General features: G+C 40.4%; 1 protein-coding gene across 1 annotated transcript in view; it reads left to right on the top strand.

The window, feature by feature from the left end:
• The window catches only part of DOCK4 (dedicator of cytokinesis 4), a 437,799-nt gene extending 434,886 nt beyond the window's left edge, over positions 1-2,913 (top strand). The window contains exon 52 of the mRNA XM_047096261.1: positions 312-2,913. Coding sequence (XP_046952217.1) covers positions 312-743 — 432 coding nt within the window. The 3' untranslated portion in view covers positions 744-2,913. The remainder of the gene's footprint in view (positions 1-311) is intronic.
• Positions 2,914-18,511: the final 15,598 nt, after the last annotated feature.

Raw genomic sequence — 18,511 nt, 5'->3', positions numbered from 1 at the left:
GGCTTGGTTTCTCCTGAGGCCGCTCTCCTTGGCTGGCACATGGCCCCCTTCTCGCTCTGCCTTAACGTGACCTTTCCCCTGTGTGGCCAAATGTCCCCTTCTTATAAGGATACCAGGCAGGCCTACCCCGAAGGCCTAATTTTAAGGTACTGCCTCTTTAAAGACCCTGAGCCCAGATGCGGTGACATTCTGAGTATTGGGGATTAGGGCTTGAGTTCAGGGGCCTGGGAGGGTTCCTCATGCAGCCCGGCACGGTGTTCAGGATGGCCGTGACTTTTCTCTCCTCTGCCTTTCCCCTTGCATTTGGGCAGGGCTCGGTGCAGTCCTTCACTCCCTCTCCAGTGGAGTATCACTCCCCGGGACTGATCTCCAACTCCCCCGTCCTGTCGGGCAGCTACAGCAGCGGCATCTCTTCTCTCAGCCGGTGTAGCACCTCGGAAACCTCAGGCTTCGAAAATCAGGTGAACGAACAGTCGGCGCCGGCGGCGGGGCCGGGCTACGGCGGGCCGGAGGAGCCGGTGCGCAAGGAGAGCAAAACGCCGCCGCCCTACAGCGTGTACGAGCGGACTCTGCGGCGGCCCGTCCCGCTACCTCACAGCCTCTCCATCCCGGTCACGGCCGAGCCGCCCGCGCTGCCCCCCAAGCCCCTGGCGGCGCGGCCCGGCCACCTGGAGAACGGGACCCGGAGGACTGAGCCCGGCCCGCGGCCCCGGCCCCTGCCTCGCAAGGTCTCGCAGTTGTGAGTCCCTCTGCTAGTCCCCTGCCAGGAGGCCCGGCCGTTTACAAGAGAATAGGCGGTAGGACCAGGAGATGTTTAGTGTAGGCACTTTAATAACTTACCCAGATTCGTCTTTCAGTGAATGGAATTAAAACCTGCTTATTAATATGTTGCACAATATTAAAAGTTACTGATCTAAAACGCCGGATGTTACATGGAGTATGGCTGACTTTCCTTAAAACGTTTCTCGTTTGGAAGTGGTAAATAGTGCTGAAGACTTCTTTTGTATCTTTTTATGTTCCCTTTTTTTTTATCTAGTTTAATCTTAAAACCAATACGAGATTGTCCAACAATAGGGCGCGTGATGTTGTACACTTTTTACTGAATACTTGATACTCCGAGAAAGCTTATTAAGTCGATGCACATCCTAACATGACGGTCCTTACTTTAGAAGGCTTCTTCTGTATATAAGGGGAGGTTTCTCTCTCTTTCCATGAGAAGACCGATCCTTGCACTTCAACAGAATCACAAGTTAGCAGGCTCATTAGACAATACACTTAAGGGGTTGCAAGAAATAAGGCTGCAAGTTGTTTTGTTCTTGAAACAAAAGAGTTCTTTAAGGTTGCTTTTGACATTGACCACTGTCTGCTTTCTTCAAACTCTGCTTTGTGAATTGGTTGGTGAATCCTTTAGCACCCTGACATCATGGTATCTACTGTATTTCTTTAAAAGGTGCAGTTTACTTTGAGAGTTCCAATCGGCTAGATTAAGCAAAAGACCCCAGGAGAAATGTTTACTTGAATCTTGCACAAGCTTCCTTACTTGATCGTTTCCTCTGCAGTATTTGTCACTGAAGAAACGCAGACGTTCACGTGTTAAATGGGCACAAATTAATGTGTCCCATTAACAAGAATTCAGGAATCAATACAGGACAGTATTAAATCAATAGCGTAAATGAAGAAAAAAACCTTAGAGAAAATATATTAGCATGATTAAATGGCAAAAGGACTTTCAAAAGGCAAGGGCATTAACTTTTAATCCTGCACCAAATAGAAAATTCTTCACAACTCTCCAAGCTCCTACCGGGGCTTGTCTTCTTAGCTGATCCTGTCTTTGCTGATGGGTGAGATGGCTGTAGACCCCGCTGGCTTGAGGACCGACACACAGCATCTCAGATCTAGGTAGGGATGCTTGATGCCCCAGTTGCAGACATGTGGAAAAAGCACCTTGTATTTAGTAATGTATTTTATAGCCTTGTTTTTTTCTTTACTGACTGTTTATAACACTCAATAAATATGAACCGTATTTTAAATCACACTGTTAAATATTTTCCCTCTTTTGTTGGGAAGCTCATTTTAGTTTAACCCCATTTGTTTTTGTTGATAGCTTACCTGGAAGGCAGTGACCACTTTTTTATATTCTCTTAATGAAACCATTCAGCAGGTATACGCTGTTGAGGCTGGTTATAGAGGTTTTCTATAATAAATGTTCAAGTATTTTTGTACATAACTGGTTAATTTTAATAAGAGATACCATTATGTGTAAAAAAAAAGTAAAAATAAAAGCAAACAGTTGTGGATGCAGTATGATTGTTATAATTATGCCAAATACTTTATGTATGGAAAAAGAATATTTGTACATATGTGCTTTTAACAATAATTCTGCCATATTGACTTTACAATTTTGAATGTCAGAAAAATTAATATATGTTAAATATTTATGTTTAGTGAAAGTATTCATAATTGAGAAAAGGAACATCCGAATTTTAGCTTTGTATCTTGCAAGTTTTGCAGTTGGAAATTTCTGGAACTAGCTTTTGCCTTGATGATAACACTTTGTGTTTGTAATCACATCCTTAAATACACATACACACACACACATAGGAAGCTCCATATTCCTGTTGCTTTAAAGAAGTAAAGCCTTCCATTTAAATAAGTTGACATGCATATAAGATAACAAAGCTTCTTTGATTTCCTTTTCCTTTGTAATTTAATAGATTGTTGACTAGTGCTTGGGCACAGTATAAATCAGTGTTATTTGCTCTTGAAGCCCTTTTTTAAAAAGTTTTTCTGGCAATGAACAGTTCAATTTATCATGTGCGTGTATTTCTGAAGCAGCTATATAGCAGAACATTTCAAAAGATTCTGTTAGCTCAGATGTTCATGTTGGTTGCTGCTGAATGGTAAATATTTAATAAAATTACCTGATTAATCTTAATATAACTGTCTTTATTACTGTCATCAGTGTATCTTTACCTGAAATAGAAGCTTTGTGAATCTCTTGTCATATCGTGAAATTTTTGGACTTCTTTGTTGATAGATCCTATTTTGTTGTTGTTGTGCCTTGCTTGATGCACTTCTCCCTACAAAGCATATTTATACATTAGAGAAAAAAAGTTAAAAGATAATGGTATTGGTTACTACCAGTAGAGAAATGAGATTTACCTGGGTGATAGACTGTTAATTGACTTATCCAGAGCCATTTTTAAAAATCAAACCAGAGGCAACTTAGTGGCTCAGTTGGTTGAACATCCTTCTGACTCTTGGATTTCGGCTCAGGTCATGATCCCAGGGTCGTGGGAGTGGGATTGAGCCCCGCATCAGGCTTTGCACTGAGTGTGGTGCCTACTTAAGATTCTCTCTCCCCCTGACCCTCTCCTCTCCCCTACTTGTGCACACGTGTGCTCTTACTTTCTCTCTAAAAAAAAAAAAAAACAAGTTTGTCTGCATGGGAAAACTTGACATAAGACAGGTAACTGCAAGACATACAAAGGAATAGCCACCTTTGCCAGCTGTGACAAACTCTATCCACAGGCCAGCTTTTCTCCCTGATTTTCATTAAAAAAAACGGGAAACATTTGACAAACACTGTAAAACCCATCAACTACAAGATTGCTGTTAATAAAAGCTGGCTTTAATTTTGTGAAATCTGTCTATGCTGTGTTAGGGTTACAACATTTATGTAGCTCAGTGCTAAGCAAGCTGTTGTCTAAAGCCTCTGTCCCATTAAATACCAAATACCATTTAAAGGCCATAGTCAATGTCCTCCTGATTGTTTCTCAACATTAACTAAGTCATTTTAGAGCATTTTCAATCATTTTCATTACAACAGACCCCATAAGTATTTCGATTCCACAAGCATAATTACGATATGAATAGCTCTGCTTCCTACCTAAGTAGTCTTGTCTCTGGATTGTTATTGATTGTTCTACAAAACACAAGGAAGAGAATAACAAGTTGCACAGCTTTGCCTTTATTTGATCTTTACATATTAAAATGTGGCTGCACCAAAATGAACTCCTAGTTATTGATTGAAATAAGCCTTGCCCTCATTATATAAGAATACCATTTAAAACAGGCTTGAAAATTGGCTAAATACCAATTCCCTTACATGACTATTGTTATTTTTACACCTTCCTTTCATCTTTCTACACGTATTTATTGCATAGTTTTTCTACACTGTTGAGTGTGGTTTCCCAAGTATCATCAACATAATCTGTTAATACAGGACAGACTCAGTGCCACTAGGGAGAGCACTGCCTCATTAGAGCTTTGGTTCTGTCTCAGGGAGGGAAGGGCAGAATCAGGTTTTACTGAAATTTTGGAGTTTTATTTAAGGTGGGACTTTCAACGAGCATTGTTTAAGACTGGATATATATCATGATATAATTGCTCAGGGTGTTTTTTTTTTTTTTAATGTTTGTTTATTTTTGAGAGAGAGAATCCTGAGCAGTCTCTATACTGTCAGCACAGAGCCCAACTTGGAGCTTGATCCCACAAACTATGAGATCGTGACCTGGGCTGAAATCAAGAGTCAGACACTTAACTGAGCCACCCAGGCACCCGTGTTCAGGTGTGAAGGATATAATGAGGCAAGAATTTTGGGTTGAGGGGCTCAAAAAGCCTTAGGATATGAGCTATCAGTTGATGATTTCTATTGATGAATTAATAGGATCCGTTGAAAAGTTCCTGTTATGAATAAATTTATGTGCCTCGCCAAGAGGTTCTTGGTAAACTTATGCTAATGAACATTGGAATATGGAGTCATATTCATGTAGACAAAATCTGTATGAGGTAGTTTTAATTCTCAACATCAATGTTTTACACAGTTACAATCACACGATACCTGGATAAATTATCCTTATTTTATGTTTATTTGTATATAACATGCATGTAAAAGCAAAATATATATTCCATAATTTATTTAGCCATTCTCCTATTAATTGACATTATATTGTTTCCAACCTGTTCCTCCTACAAATAACACCATTGTGACTATTCTTACATACAGCTTTTTCCATGTGTTGGATTATTTCCTTACAATGTATTCCTACACTGAAATTGCAAAGGCAGAGGAATGATGATTTCTGTAGTTCTTTTGCATATTGGCAAATTTATTCCCAAAACTGTCGTACCAATTTTAATGCCACCAGCAATATCTTTCCGAGATTGGATATTGATGCAGTGTTTTGTGCTATGTGGGAAGAAAATATTGCTGCCTTACCGAAATTTTGAAAAAAATGTTAGTAAGTCTTTTACAGCATCTGTGCTAAGGAAATTGATATCCTTACAAAGGAAATGAAAAGGAGAGATGAGAAAACAGGAAAATAACAAGCTAATGGTAATACTCATATGGCACCTACTGAAAATACTTCATCCTACAGAAGAGATTGCTAGGAAGATCATCTGTATGGAATACTAGAAAATCCTTAGCATTTTGAACACAAGTTTATCCAGAGTTTACCCCTGTCATTCACAATCAGTGAAAGAATCAAAAAGCTAGAAGTAAGGACAGTGACCTGAATAACCATAATAAATGCTACAGTCTGCTGAATAAACTGTCCTGTCCACAAGAAGATTAAGCTGATTAAGTCTGGGGTGTTTGAACTTACTGAAGAGTAAGTTCTTAGTTTCAAGAGTGTTGAAGGGTGGAGGAGACGGATTTCTAGAATGCTATGCAGTGACAAAAATGAAGTTAATGCCAGAGAGAACAAATTTTATAAAAGCAAATGTAATCATAGTGCACTATGTGGGTCTGCTACATATAATATTTGCATAGCCATGGAGAGATAAAACTCATGTATTGATCTCATCCAAAATTATAATATAATTAGACTGGAAGGATGAGGGTAAGAAGTTGTCTGTGTGGAGAATAAAATAAAGGGATGTCTATAAAGGGACATCACTAGTGAAGGGGAGGAAAAAATTTTCCTTAGTCCAAGGTTCTTCTAGCTGGGCTAAGAATTAAATCTACATGAGACATATTAACAGGAGAAACAAACTTACTTTCCCTATGATCCAAAAGTTTACTCCCCAAAATAGTATAAGAGAGCAAAAATTGTCATTGTCCAGGTGGTAGGAATATATGGCATCTCGCTCCCACAAATGTGAGATACCTCCAGGCACAGACTCGCTAATCTGTGATACCAGGCAGGCACTACTGGAATGGGACTTTCCAGCACTAACACGCAATGAAGGTTGAGATGACAAATGTCCTTTGTGGGCTGGGGGATCTCTCATAACAAATTCCTAAGAGCTGGCACAGCTGGACAAAGAGAGTCCTGCTTATAACTGCATGTCTCAGATCCCCATTCTATTTGGTCACCAAAGCACATCCAGGTAAGTGCACCCTCCAGATAGTGGAGAACACAGAGAATATTCTCACTGGTCACAAACCAAGCCCTTAGACACTGAAGATGAAAGGAAAACCTCATCCGGTTTCTCTTACATGCACTTTAACAGCTTTAGCTCAGCCTTGAGTCTCCTAATACACAGGAGGAATGTGCCATAGGGCTGAAGATTGTGTGCTGTGCAGTGCATTTCACTGCACAGAACTTTTTTTTGAGGTTGCCAGGTGACCTAGTGTCAATCTAACCCATTCCGTGACAAACATCCTACCACAGGAAACTGGGTTAGGTGGCGACTGCTCTAAAAGCTTTTAAGCGCTTGATTCGTGCCCACCACCCTTGCAGCTTTGGCTTCCAAGATGTCCCATAGCAACAGTTTTTACCTCATGTGCACTTTAACCCACAACAAAGTTTGTCTAAATAGACACTGGTTTGACGAGAACCACTGAATTCGCCCATGAGGGTAGTCTGAACAGTAGGCTTAGAGGGTCCGTTCCTGTGTTCTCCCTGTGGGGGGTGTGTGTGTGTGTGTGTGTGCGCTTAATGACAAATGGCATAAAAGGCAAAGAAAAACAAAGACCATCTCTGGGAGGAAATGGATCAGTAACCCAAGAGTACTCTACCAAATTTTTATCAAGAGCCATGAAGCCCAAGGAACTAGTTCCAGTTCTTTTATCTGCTGAGTTTAGAATACAACTTTCACCCCTCTTTTTCCATTGGACCCCACAGACAGAGATTTCAGAAGGCCAACATAAGAAGTCTTACCTTCTGTCGATTTTGTGTCCTATGTCCCAAGATCTCAAAGCTGTAGAATCTTCAGAACAAATGTCCAGTGGAAGTTTGTCCCGCTTACAGCTTCAAGTGAAGGAAAGGAAGAAATTTTCCTTGGTCCAGGGTTCTTCTAACTGTGCTTAGGATTAAATTCATGTGAGATAGATTAACAGGAGAAAATAAACCAAAGTTTAATAACATGAGCACAGAGGCCCAATTATGAAATTGAGACCTAAACAAATGACCAGTGGCAGGCAGTTTTTATACTTTCTAGACAGACAATCTGTGAGGAATTGACAGGACAAAGAAAACTTACCTTTGGGAGTTTCAGCTGGTAAATAATTCTAAACGGAATTTGGACTGGGTTAGTAAATTAGTAAAAAGTAATAAGCTTTGTCTATACAGTTTTCTTGCCTCTGAAGTTCCTGTCTTTAGTGATAAGGATATCTCTACCTCCTGGTACAGGAAGGGTACCTTTTTTATGGGAGATTTGCCACTTTCAGGGAAACAGAGGACAGTCTGAGTGTCCTTAGGCTGTCTCTGAAATAAGTTTTATTTAAAATAATCCGTATGCCTGGGGCACCCGGGTGGCTCAGTCGGTTGAACATCTGACTTCGGCCAGGTCATGATCTCATGGTTCATGAGTTCGAGCCCTGCGTTCAACTCTGTGCTGACGGCTCAGAGCCTGGAGCCTGCTTCGGGTTCTGTGTCTCCCTCTCTCTCTGCCCTTCTCCACTCATGCTCTGTCTCTGTCTCTCTCTGTCTCTCAAAAGTAAATAAATGTTAAAAAATTAAAAAATAACTTTTTAAAATTGAAATAATTGTTGGAGCTCCTAGGTGGCTTAGTCAGTTGAGTGTCTGACTCTTGATTTTGGCTCAGGTCATGATTGCACGGTTCCTGAGATCCAGCCCTACACTGTCAGCGCAGATCCTGCTTGGGATTCTCTCTCCCTGCCTTTCTCTGCCCCTTTCCTGCTTGTGTGTCCATGCTCTCTCTCTCTCAAAATAAACAAACCTAGTAAAACAAACAAATAAATAAAATTGAAATAATGGTCTCTGGGAAGTGAAAATGGAACAGAAATATTGTAGGGGACTCCTGTTTTTCACGGCAGCTTTGTAGAACCGTCTGCATGTATGACTGTGCTACATTTTAAGAGACTGAAAAATATGAATTCTGAAACATTCAGATACCACCACACTGGTTTCACCTTCCCTAGCTTATGTTTTCCCCACCTTTCTATGACATTACTGATTACAATCCAGAGCTATTTGAGAAGCCCTATGGAGTTTGTAACCAGGCTTCTACTTAAAGGAATGTGGGCAGCAGGCAGCAGGAGTGAAGGGGAGGAGTTCTGGACCGTATGAAGCTCCTGCTGGCGCCGAAGTGATTGGCAGGAAGCAAGTACGTTTTAATCACATTGGATAAGTCGTTTGCAATAGGTTAAAGGGCAGGCCCCTCCTTGTTCTTAACAGCAACACTAAGCAGCCAAGAGCAACAATTTTTAGACCAATTCTAAAAGGATTCTGCTAGTTTTACCAGTTTACAAATTCCTTCTATGTCAGTAATGTCAGTTTTCTTATTCACATAAAGCATACATAGGTCTGGCTGTAACTTACTTGGGAACAAGAGTCAATAGTCCCAGGTTAATTCCCTCCACGAGGGGGAAACCCAGTAAACACATAGTGAGGTTAAGTGGGCCTCGGGCCTATAATGAAGAAGTTTGGTGGAGGGTCTCCTGTCATACCCCCTGTCCTTCCCCTCATGATAGCTCAACCTCTCGCCCAGTCAGCCACAACCTACCCAAAGTTATTCCCAACCCCGAGGAAAAGATGTTCTCATCAGGATCAAGCTCTCCACCCAGGAGCTGATACCATCTTACCTCCCTCCTCTGAACCCTTCCACACCAGTGAGGAAGTGAGGGAGAATCTGGTGGTGACCTTTGACCCCATTTTCCACAGGGATCTGATGCCTGTCCCTGAAAACAAGAACAAATACAACTGAATACCTAACTCAGACAGCAGGCTGACTTTTCTGTCTTTCTCACCTTTTTATTCCTTTTGGTAAGGCAACGTTCTAAGCCCAAGAATCTACAAAAAGTTGGCCAACTTCACAGTATTAAATTTCAAAACTTATGTAAACCAGAGCGAGATATAGCCAAGATAAAAAAAAACAGACAAAAAGAAAAAAAGAAAAAAATTTGTACTAAGTCTGACAATGGTAATATCTTTGTAAAGAATTCATACACATTGATTTTCAAAATTAATAATGGGGCGCCTGGGTGGCTCAGTCGGTTAAGTGTCCAATTTCACCTCAGGTCATGATCTCACAGTGTGTGGGTTCAAGCCCCATGTCAGGCTCTGTACTGACAGCTCAAGGCCTGGAGCCTCCTTCAGACTCTGTGTCTCCCTCTCTCTCTGCCCCTCCTCTGCTAATGCTCTGTCTCTCTCTGTCTCTTAAAAATAAATACAAATGTTTACAAAATTTTTAAAAATAAAAAATAGGGGCACCTGGGTGGCTCAGTCGGTTGAGCATCTGACTTCGGCTCAGGCCATGATCTCGCGGTTTGTGAGTTCGAGCCCCACGTCAGGCTCTGTGCTGACAGCTCAGAGCCTGGAGCCTACTTCAGATTCTGTGTCTCCCTCTCTCTCTGCCCCTCCCCTGCTCATGCTCTGTCTCTGTCTCAAAAATAAATAAAAATGTTTACAAAAATTTTTAAAAATAAAAAATAAAAAATAATGAAGACACTATTAAGCGGTGTATGTATCAGAAAGAAAGGGAGAAACTATGTTAACAGGCAAGTAAATAGGTAATTTACAAAAGATGAGCCATAAACAAACAAACATGGGAAATTAACAAAACTACTAATCGAAGAAAAATAAATGACAACAACAATAAAGTAACATTTATTGCTTATGAAATTAGCTACATGTATAAAATGACAGCACTGATTTCTGGAAAGAATATGGTAAAAGTTGTATCCATTGATACAACCGATGGCACTAAGGATAACCTTTTCAAATGTTTTTTAACATTTCATTTATTTTTGATACAGAAAGAGACCATGAGCCAGGGTGGGGCAGAGAGAGAGAGGGACACAGAATTCAAAGCAAGCTCCAGGTTCTGAGCTGCCAGCATAGAGCCCGACGCAGGGCTTGAACTCACAAGCCACAAGATCATAACTTAAGCCGAAATCAGATGCTCAACCGACTGAGCCACCCAGGCACCCCCCACCCCAGGATAACCTCTTCAAATACAATTTGGTAATATGGATCAAGAGTCTAAAAAATGGTCACGTCCTTTGAGCCATAACTTCATTACTAGAAACCTATGATAAAAAAAAAAAATTCCAAATGGGACATACATACATGGAGAAACAAGAGGCAAAAATATCAAGTCATAGAGATATTAGTATAGAGCTAGTCACAGAAAATGAACACATCCAATCAGTGGAATGGTACACACTAATTTTTAAAATGTTTTTGAAGACCAGTAACAAAGGGGAAACCCTAATAGTGTACAAAATGAAAAATAGTGTGCATATACTTTCAACCTTTGATTACAGGAATTTCTTCTTCTTTAATGTTTAAAAATTGATGTATAGTTGACAGTTTTCCATTAGTTTCAGGTATACAACATAGTGATTCAATATCTCTATACATCATGCTATGCTCACCCTGTATACCAAAGTATAGCTACCATCTGTTACCATACATCACTATTACAATACTGTTTACTATATTCCCTGTGCTGTACCTTTTATTCCCACAATTTGTTCGTTCTATAACTAGATGCCTGTATCTCCCTCTCCTCTTCACTCCTTTTTGCCCATCCCCTCCCCACCTCTCCTCTGGCAACCATCACTTTGTTCTATATATTTATGGGTCTTTTTTTTTTTTTTTTTTTTTTTTTTTTTACTTTTTAGCTTCCACAAATAAGTGAAATCAGATGGTATTTGTCTCTGACCTATTTCACTTAGCATAATACCCTCTGGGTTCATCCATATTGTCACAAATGGCAAGATTTCATTCTTTTTTATGGCCGAGTAATATTACATTGTGTATAGATAGCATATCTTCTTTACCCATTCATCTTCGAATGGACACTTAGGTTTCTTCCATATCTTGGCTATTGTAAAAAATGTTGCAACGAACATAGGGGTGGGTATATCTTTTCAAATTAGTATTTTTGTTTCCTTTTAGTAAATACCCAGTAGTAGAATTACCAGATTGTATGGCATTTCTATTTTTAATTTTTTTGAGGAACCACTCTGCTGTTTTCCACAGTGGCTGAACCAATTTACGTTCCTACCAACAGAACACTTTTTTTACGTGCATACTTTTAAGCAATTCACCAAACTGATAAAGGTTGTTAAGTAGTGAAATTATGGATAACAATTTGTCTTTATTTTTAATTTTCCAATTTTTTGAGTTATTATTCATAATGTACAAGAAAAAAAAAAGGACAGATAAGAAGGCCAAGGGGAAACCAATTCACATTATTTTCTAGACATGGGGAAATCCTGGGCAAGGAGACACAGGAGAGCCTCAGACATGGATCTGGTGAACTTTGCTAATCTTCTCACAACTGAATGGGGGGGCTGATCCTTCCACCCCAAGGAACAGACTACTTCCTCCCCTCAGTGGTTCTGAGGCCCCTGTGAATGAACTACAGCTAGGACCTGTGGGGATGTAATGTAATGGAGTGGGGAAAAATAGAGCTAAGAGGTAAGAATAAGGGGTTGGCCCACAATGGAATCATAGGTCCACAACATCAAAGTAAAAGGATGGCAGGAGGAAGAACTGGAGAAAAAAAGGCTGAGTGTAAGCAGGGGAGGCCAAGTGCTTGAGGAGAGGAGCAGGAGATCCAGAACAACAGACTAAAAACAGAAAGACAGTGCTTTGAGGTGTGTGCTTGGGAAGAGTGGAAAACGTGCAGGCGTAGACTAAGGTAATTTCCCGAATGCCAATGTTGCTCCATTATAAAGATTTCACACATTTTTCATGAAAAGAGAAACAAGAACAATAGGATATTGTTATCTATGTTGGCTTAGATTTACAACTGTCCAAACTTGGGGAGAACTTTATTCTGTCTTCTTACAGGGTGTTGCAGTGTTCTCGGTTTTTGTGCAGTTAATGATAGTAGGTGAGAAAGTTATCCCCAATCTCCTTGCTCTGGATGATTCTTGGTGCGGGTGGGGGACTAGGGCCCAGGGCCATCCAGTACTCTTGAGGAGGTAAGATGGGACAATTACAGAAACTACTTCTGATACTCTTCCATGCACTAGTCAAACCATTTCACAGGAATGAGTGGATTAGTTATCAGCTTGGCCTCAGTATTTAGTAGGATATTGTTTCTTAGTAGTAATATTTTGTAGTTTAGTTTCAACCTGTTGTACTCTTTCCTCTTAGCTGTGATTTTACAAAAGTTTTAGTCTAAAGGTCTGAGGTTCATTTTGAACCATGAGCCTTGAGTGTTTGATTACTGTAGAATTTAAGTCAGATATACTAGAGCAAGCTGATGAGTAGGTAATGACATCAGAAACTCTTTTTCTTTTCTCCCATATTCCTATTACTGGCTTTTAAAGAATATTCCTACATTCTTTAAGCTGGTAGAAGGCTATATGTTATTCAGCTCTGAGTTGTCAGCACAGAGCCCAACATGGGGCTTGAACTCACAAACTGCAAGATCATGACCTGAGCCAAAGTCAGACACTTAACCGACTGAGCCACCCCAGTGCCCCTAAAAAATGTTTATTTAGGACCTAATACAAATGTATAGGCCTACAAAGAAATACAATCGTCTCCCTTTGCTAGGAATTTATTGTTAACTGAGAAAAGTGAAGATATGTATTTTGACTAGTGAATAGCATCATAAGAAATGTCATTATAGACACGAGTAAGTGATTGCTCACCAAATTAGTGGCACAGCCCATAAATGCAGACTTCATATACTATATATCCCATTCAACAAATAGGTTCAAACGCCATGCTTCTCTTGCTGTTAGGCTGATTTTCTTGAAAACACTGGAACTAAGTTTGTCTGAGGCTGATGATCCTGAAGCCCTGTTTTGGGGTTCCTTATTTTTAGAAAAGGACACTTAGGTAAATGTCATGAATCTATGACACACTTGACTATGACATAAGGGGGTAATACTCCAAGTGTGGTCTTGGGACATAGAAACTAACAAGACAATGTTTCCACCTTGGAGGAGGTTCTGGACTAATGGAAAGGAAGAGAAATAGACCAGCATTTAAACACAGGGTGATTCTGCTATTGGGCAAACTATCTACCAACACTCCTCTTGACCCAAAAATTGCACTTCTAAAAACCTATTCCAAAAAAATATCCCTAACAGAAATATGCACAATTATTTATGCATAATCATTTCAATACTGATTATAATAATGAAAAATTTTAGATGTTCTGACTGGCTAACAGTAGGGAATAGAATAAAATTTCCATACATTGTAACTCTCAATAGGTTTTAAAAGGTTTTATGTATAGGTCTATTTATTGACATGGAAAGATATTTACAACACTGCTAACTAAAATTTTTTTATGATATAAAATAGCATGTATAGTATAAACTCATTATCAAATAATTATATGCCCATATATATACATATATACATACATATATGTGTGTGTGTGTATATATATATATATATATATATATATATACTTAAAGATATTCTAGAATATATGCCAAAAGTTTAGTTTTTATTAGATCCAAGGGATTATACATTTAGGTTGGTTTTTTTTTCTCTTTTTGCTTATATGTATTTTTAATTTTTCTATGATTTCTTTATTTCTGTAAATAAATAAATAACTAGCCAAACAGATGGATAACTAATAAGGCATGATAAGGACTATTACAGAATCATGAAGAGAATATGATGGTAGTGCTAAGGCATTTAACGTAGGCTGGGGGGTAATGGGGTGAAATGGGTAGAAAAGGCATCAGAGAGGTGGTAACCCTTGATCAAAGACTTGAGAACAACCAAGAATGAATGACAGGGAAAAGACATTCCAGGCAGAGAGACCTGTACAAACAGAGACCCAGGAGTCAGTAGTGTTTAGGGGCTGGTAAGTTGGCTCTGACTGCAGGAGCATTAGGGGGCAGACAGAGACATGTTGGTAAAGAGGTGGGCAGGTAATGAAGGGCACAGTTTGCCATGCCAGGGAGTTCAGACTTTTCCTAGTGGTACTAAGAAGCCTCTAAAGGATTTTTAAATAGGGGGAAGCCTAGCTCAAACTTACATTTTAGAATGATTGCTGTAAAATTGCTCACAGTGTTTTGTAAGGGGGACGGACTATAAGAAACAGCCAGAGGCTCCTATGGGTTTGCACTAAGTACAATCTGACTAAAGGCAGACATGTAGAGAAACAGGAAAGACAAATATAAGACATCTATTTGCAGTGGAAATAATAGAATGCATCTGGGAGAGAAGTAGTTGGCCTATGGAGTGGGAGAAGATGTTCAGGAGAATGGGAATGGTATCCAGAGGACATAAAAGGGATTTTTCTTGAATAGGAGGAAGGCTCCCGGCTCCTGGTGCTGAATACAAACCAGCATTTTGAGGGATATGGTGGGACTTTAAAGAGTTCACTCCTAGTGGCCATGTTTCATCCCTGTAGTGGGAGAATTATTTGCTGAGAATAAGGACAGTGAGCTGGTAAATTAGGCCTGAGGAAAGCTGTGAAGTTTGGGCCAACTTTGTTAGAGTTGGTGATGTCTAAACATATTTAAGTATTAGTGGGCAGTGTGGAGGGCCAGTTATGATGTGATTGGAGATCACAAATTTGTGATGACATCAGTTGCAGTTTTATGATTTTCTCCAAGAGCAGCCAGGACGGTAGGTGAAAGTTGCCCTCATCCTGGTTCATTAAACTTGAGGGCTAGCAGGGCATGAAGGACCAGGTGGCAAAGACACATGTAAAGTAATAGGCCTTTGGGCTAGGTCAGGCAGGGAGGGAAGTCAAAACTTGTGGGTTTCTGATAGACTTGGAAGGTGACTGGAGGTATGGACAAAGCCAAAGAGGGGATGTGGAGAAAGTGAGAGCTGGAAGGAGAGGAAGGTGGGCCAAGAATTTGGTACTGATGATTATCAGATTGAGCAGTTTAGAGGGTACAGGGGAAGTGGGGGGTGGTTCATGTCAAGGGGACGTGAAAGTCATAAATCAAAACACAGGACTGTATATAACCATATGTCCGCTGTAATACAGTTAACTTCATTGGCCCTTGATACAATCTTCTTTGCAACACACACACATACACACATATACACACACACACACACACACACACACACTTTATTATTTTAGCTATTACATTATTTGTAGACTAACATATATGTAATTATTATGGCTCACTCACTGACCCACACTGTAAAGATGGCAATTTGTCATTATTTTGTACCTTTTCTCATGCTTGTCTTCATGCTCCAGCACTGTTTCACTGACCAGTCATCACCTCAAATATGACCCCCCCACACACAAAATGTTGGCATCCCATTAAAAACAGCAATGAGAAGATGAAAACGTTTGTTGCCTTAAAAAAAAAAAAAGAGTCCAAAGAGGCTTAGTTCCATGGCCTTGGGAACCCCATCAAATGTAATGATCCAAGGAACAGCTGGTGAAACAGACATATGGATTAAAAGCAGGTTATGGTGCTGGTCAGGTGTGAATGGATCCTGAGTAGCAGAGGTGGTCACCAAAGCGCTGAAAGGTTGGATTTTACATTAAGCCCTTTTCATAGTTTCTACCATGAGCAGTGTCCAGGTCATTTGTGTCACATTTGGAATTACTAGCATAAATGCCAAGATAACATTTTTTTTTTCATGTAACCACTGGCTATAAATTGTAGTGTTAATTAGACAAGACAGCACTGGAAAGAATTAAAGGCTCCTATTTTCCTTATCAATTACAACCAGGCCAATCTCCCTGAAGCTGTTCAGAAGACAGACTATGAAAAAGAAGCACTATTGTTATTCTGACCTATGGGTTTCCCTGGCCTCAGGGACTCATTATCCATTCATCCAACCATTATTATGCGCCTATTATATGTTCATAAATACCCTTTCAGAGTTCCTTTTTTAAATTTTAGAAGGAGAACTCACTAACCCTCAGGGCTTCATTGGTGTTGTACAAAGGACAAATCTTAAACCCCAAGTAACTGGAATTGTTATAAAGTTACCAAAGGGTTTACGGCTGAGATGTGACAGCTTTCTGGTAAGGAGGTCAGGCAAGTGGGGCTGGCATGGCGCTAGGCCCACCTACCACCTACCAGGTCAGACCTGCTGCTGGGGCTGCTGGTCAACAGTGGAGGCTAACAGCTGAGCACAATCTGGATAAAGAAAAGCACATGGCCCAAATCTTATAGGCATCCCCAGTCATGGCTTAGGCATGAGACATCCATGCAGCAAGCTCAGGGTGAACAGACAAGGGATTCCCCACAGGAGAGCATGGGAACTCTAAGGGGAGACCAGGGGGCATTGGATGCTCAAGCACCTTGCAGGGAATTGCATTGGTGTCTATGAAATCTCAAGGAGAGCCGAATGCCAGCCTCTAGACTAAGGTCCAAGGCAGCAGGATCCCACCCATGAGTCAGGGTAGGGAGCAGAGAGAAGCTTAATTCTGTCAACTGACATTTACATGGAGGACTTAGGCTTAAACAAAGACCCAGGAGTCCTTTAATACAATAGAATAGGTAGGAAGAGAAGTGATCTGTATCAGAGAGCAATTCAGAAGTCCATAGCCATCCCTGGGATACCACATCTCAGATAAAAGATGAGCTGGAATGTTGAGGACACAATTCCAGAGCCTCATGCAGAGTGTTGAGCAACCTCATACCAGGTCAGGTTAATTAGTAAAGTCTGATATCTGGAGGTGAGAGGTAGAGCAGGTGGAAATTTTAATAACTATTTTCTACTTCCAATATTATTAACTATACAACTGAAGAAGACCTAAGTTTTACCTAAGATGGGAGGCGGGGCATGGGAAATATGTTGTATTGGTGTCTTTATCAACAGGTAGGTGGAGAAGGCAAAAAGGAGAAATGTGGAGTTGGGTAGTTGGGGACAATGGTCAGCTGCCTGATGATACTAATAGGGACTTGGGTTCTTTCTAGATTTCTATTAGCCCATCCTTAGTACATTTGGTTTCTTCTTCCTGAGTGTTGCCTCATGAACACAAGATGACTGCTGCAGTTTCAGACATCACAAACACAGATTGTAAAAACAACAACAAAAAAAAAGGTACAAGGGGCACTAACATTTCTCATCTTTTATTACAAGAAAAAGCTTTCCTGATACTTCAGGATGTACTACAGACACCAGTACATCTCACTGGCCAGAGCTGAATCGCATAGCTCCCCCTAGCTAGAAGGTAAACATTTTTACCTGGGGTTGAACACATTGCTGCCTTGAATAAAACTGGATTTCTAACAGCAAGCAAAGAAGGGCAATGGTTGGTCGAGAGGCATTGAAATGTCTGCTAGAGAGTCTAGAGTGCCGTATCAACTGTGTGACAGAGGATGATAGAACGAGCATATAAAGTACAGGAGGCTTGAAGCACCAGAGTGGTAGGAGTGGACAAGAGTTGCCTGTGGGGGACAGGGTGAAGGGTGGGATTGGGGATAAATGTTTAAGGAAATACTGAGCATGAATTCTGTGGCAGGGCTTTGGAAGGAGGAAGCAGAATGAGCCAAAACAGGATACAGCAAAGTGTTGGGAATGGAGGAGAACTTCGGGGAGAAATAAGAGATGAAGTTGGAACCATTACAAAAGATGACCAATCAAGCAGGGCCATGGTTGCTCTTTGGGGGGAAAAATGTACAAGCCCATGCTAGAACAACACAAACAATTTCAGGATATTTTCGCTATTAAAAACATTAGCCAAAAAGCAGTTAATTACCCTTGGTGGCTGCTAGAATATGAACTAACATAATTGAGTGCTTGCTGTAACACAGACACTTTTCATCCTTCTCATCTTTATGGAGAAACAAAAGCATGGAAAAGTTAAGTCACTTACTCAAAGTCACAGAGCCAGTACATAGCAAAGCCTGAGTTACCAACTCAGAGTCCCCACACTCTTCCTTCTCATGTGTGGTGTAACTGCCTTTTTTTCTCTGTAAGGAGCAAACAGGAAGAGATTCCCTGTTAAATAGGACAACCTTCTTTGAATTGCATTGCAGCCAAGACTGAGTTCATTATGGGAAAACTGATAGATGTTCACACATCAGCAGTCCCGTTTTGGTGGACATTGCTTCACCCCTAATATCCATTTTCTCATTCCTTTAGTACTAGAACTCATTTATTTTAGTTGTGCTCATAGCAAAGACATTTCCCAGCCTCCCTTTTAGCTAGGAGTGACCATACGACTAAAGTCAGGCCAA

The sequence above is a fragment of the Lynx rufus genome, unplaced genomic scaffold (genome assembly GCF_022079265.1).
Source record: "Lynx rufus isolate CCGP_SWC_20201006 ecotype Redwood Valley unplaced genomic scaffold, mLynRuf1.p SCAF_4, whole genome shotgun sequence".
Lineage (NCBI taxonomy): Eukaryota > Metazoa > Chordata > Mammalia > Carnivora > Felidae > Lynx > Lynx rufus.
The sequence above is the reverse complement of the archived record's forward strand: the minus strand, read 5'-3'. Positions and strand labels throughout refer to the sequence as shown.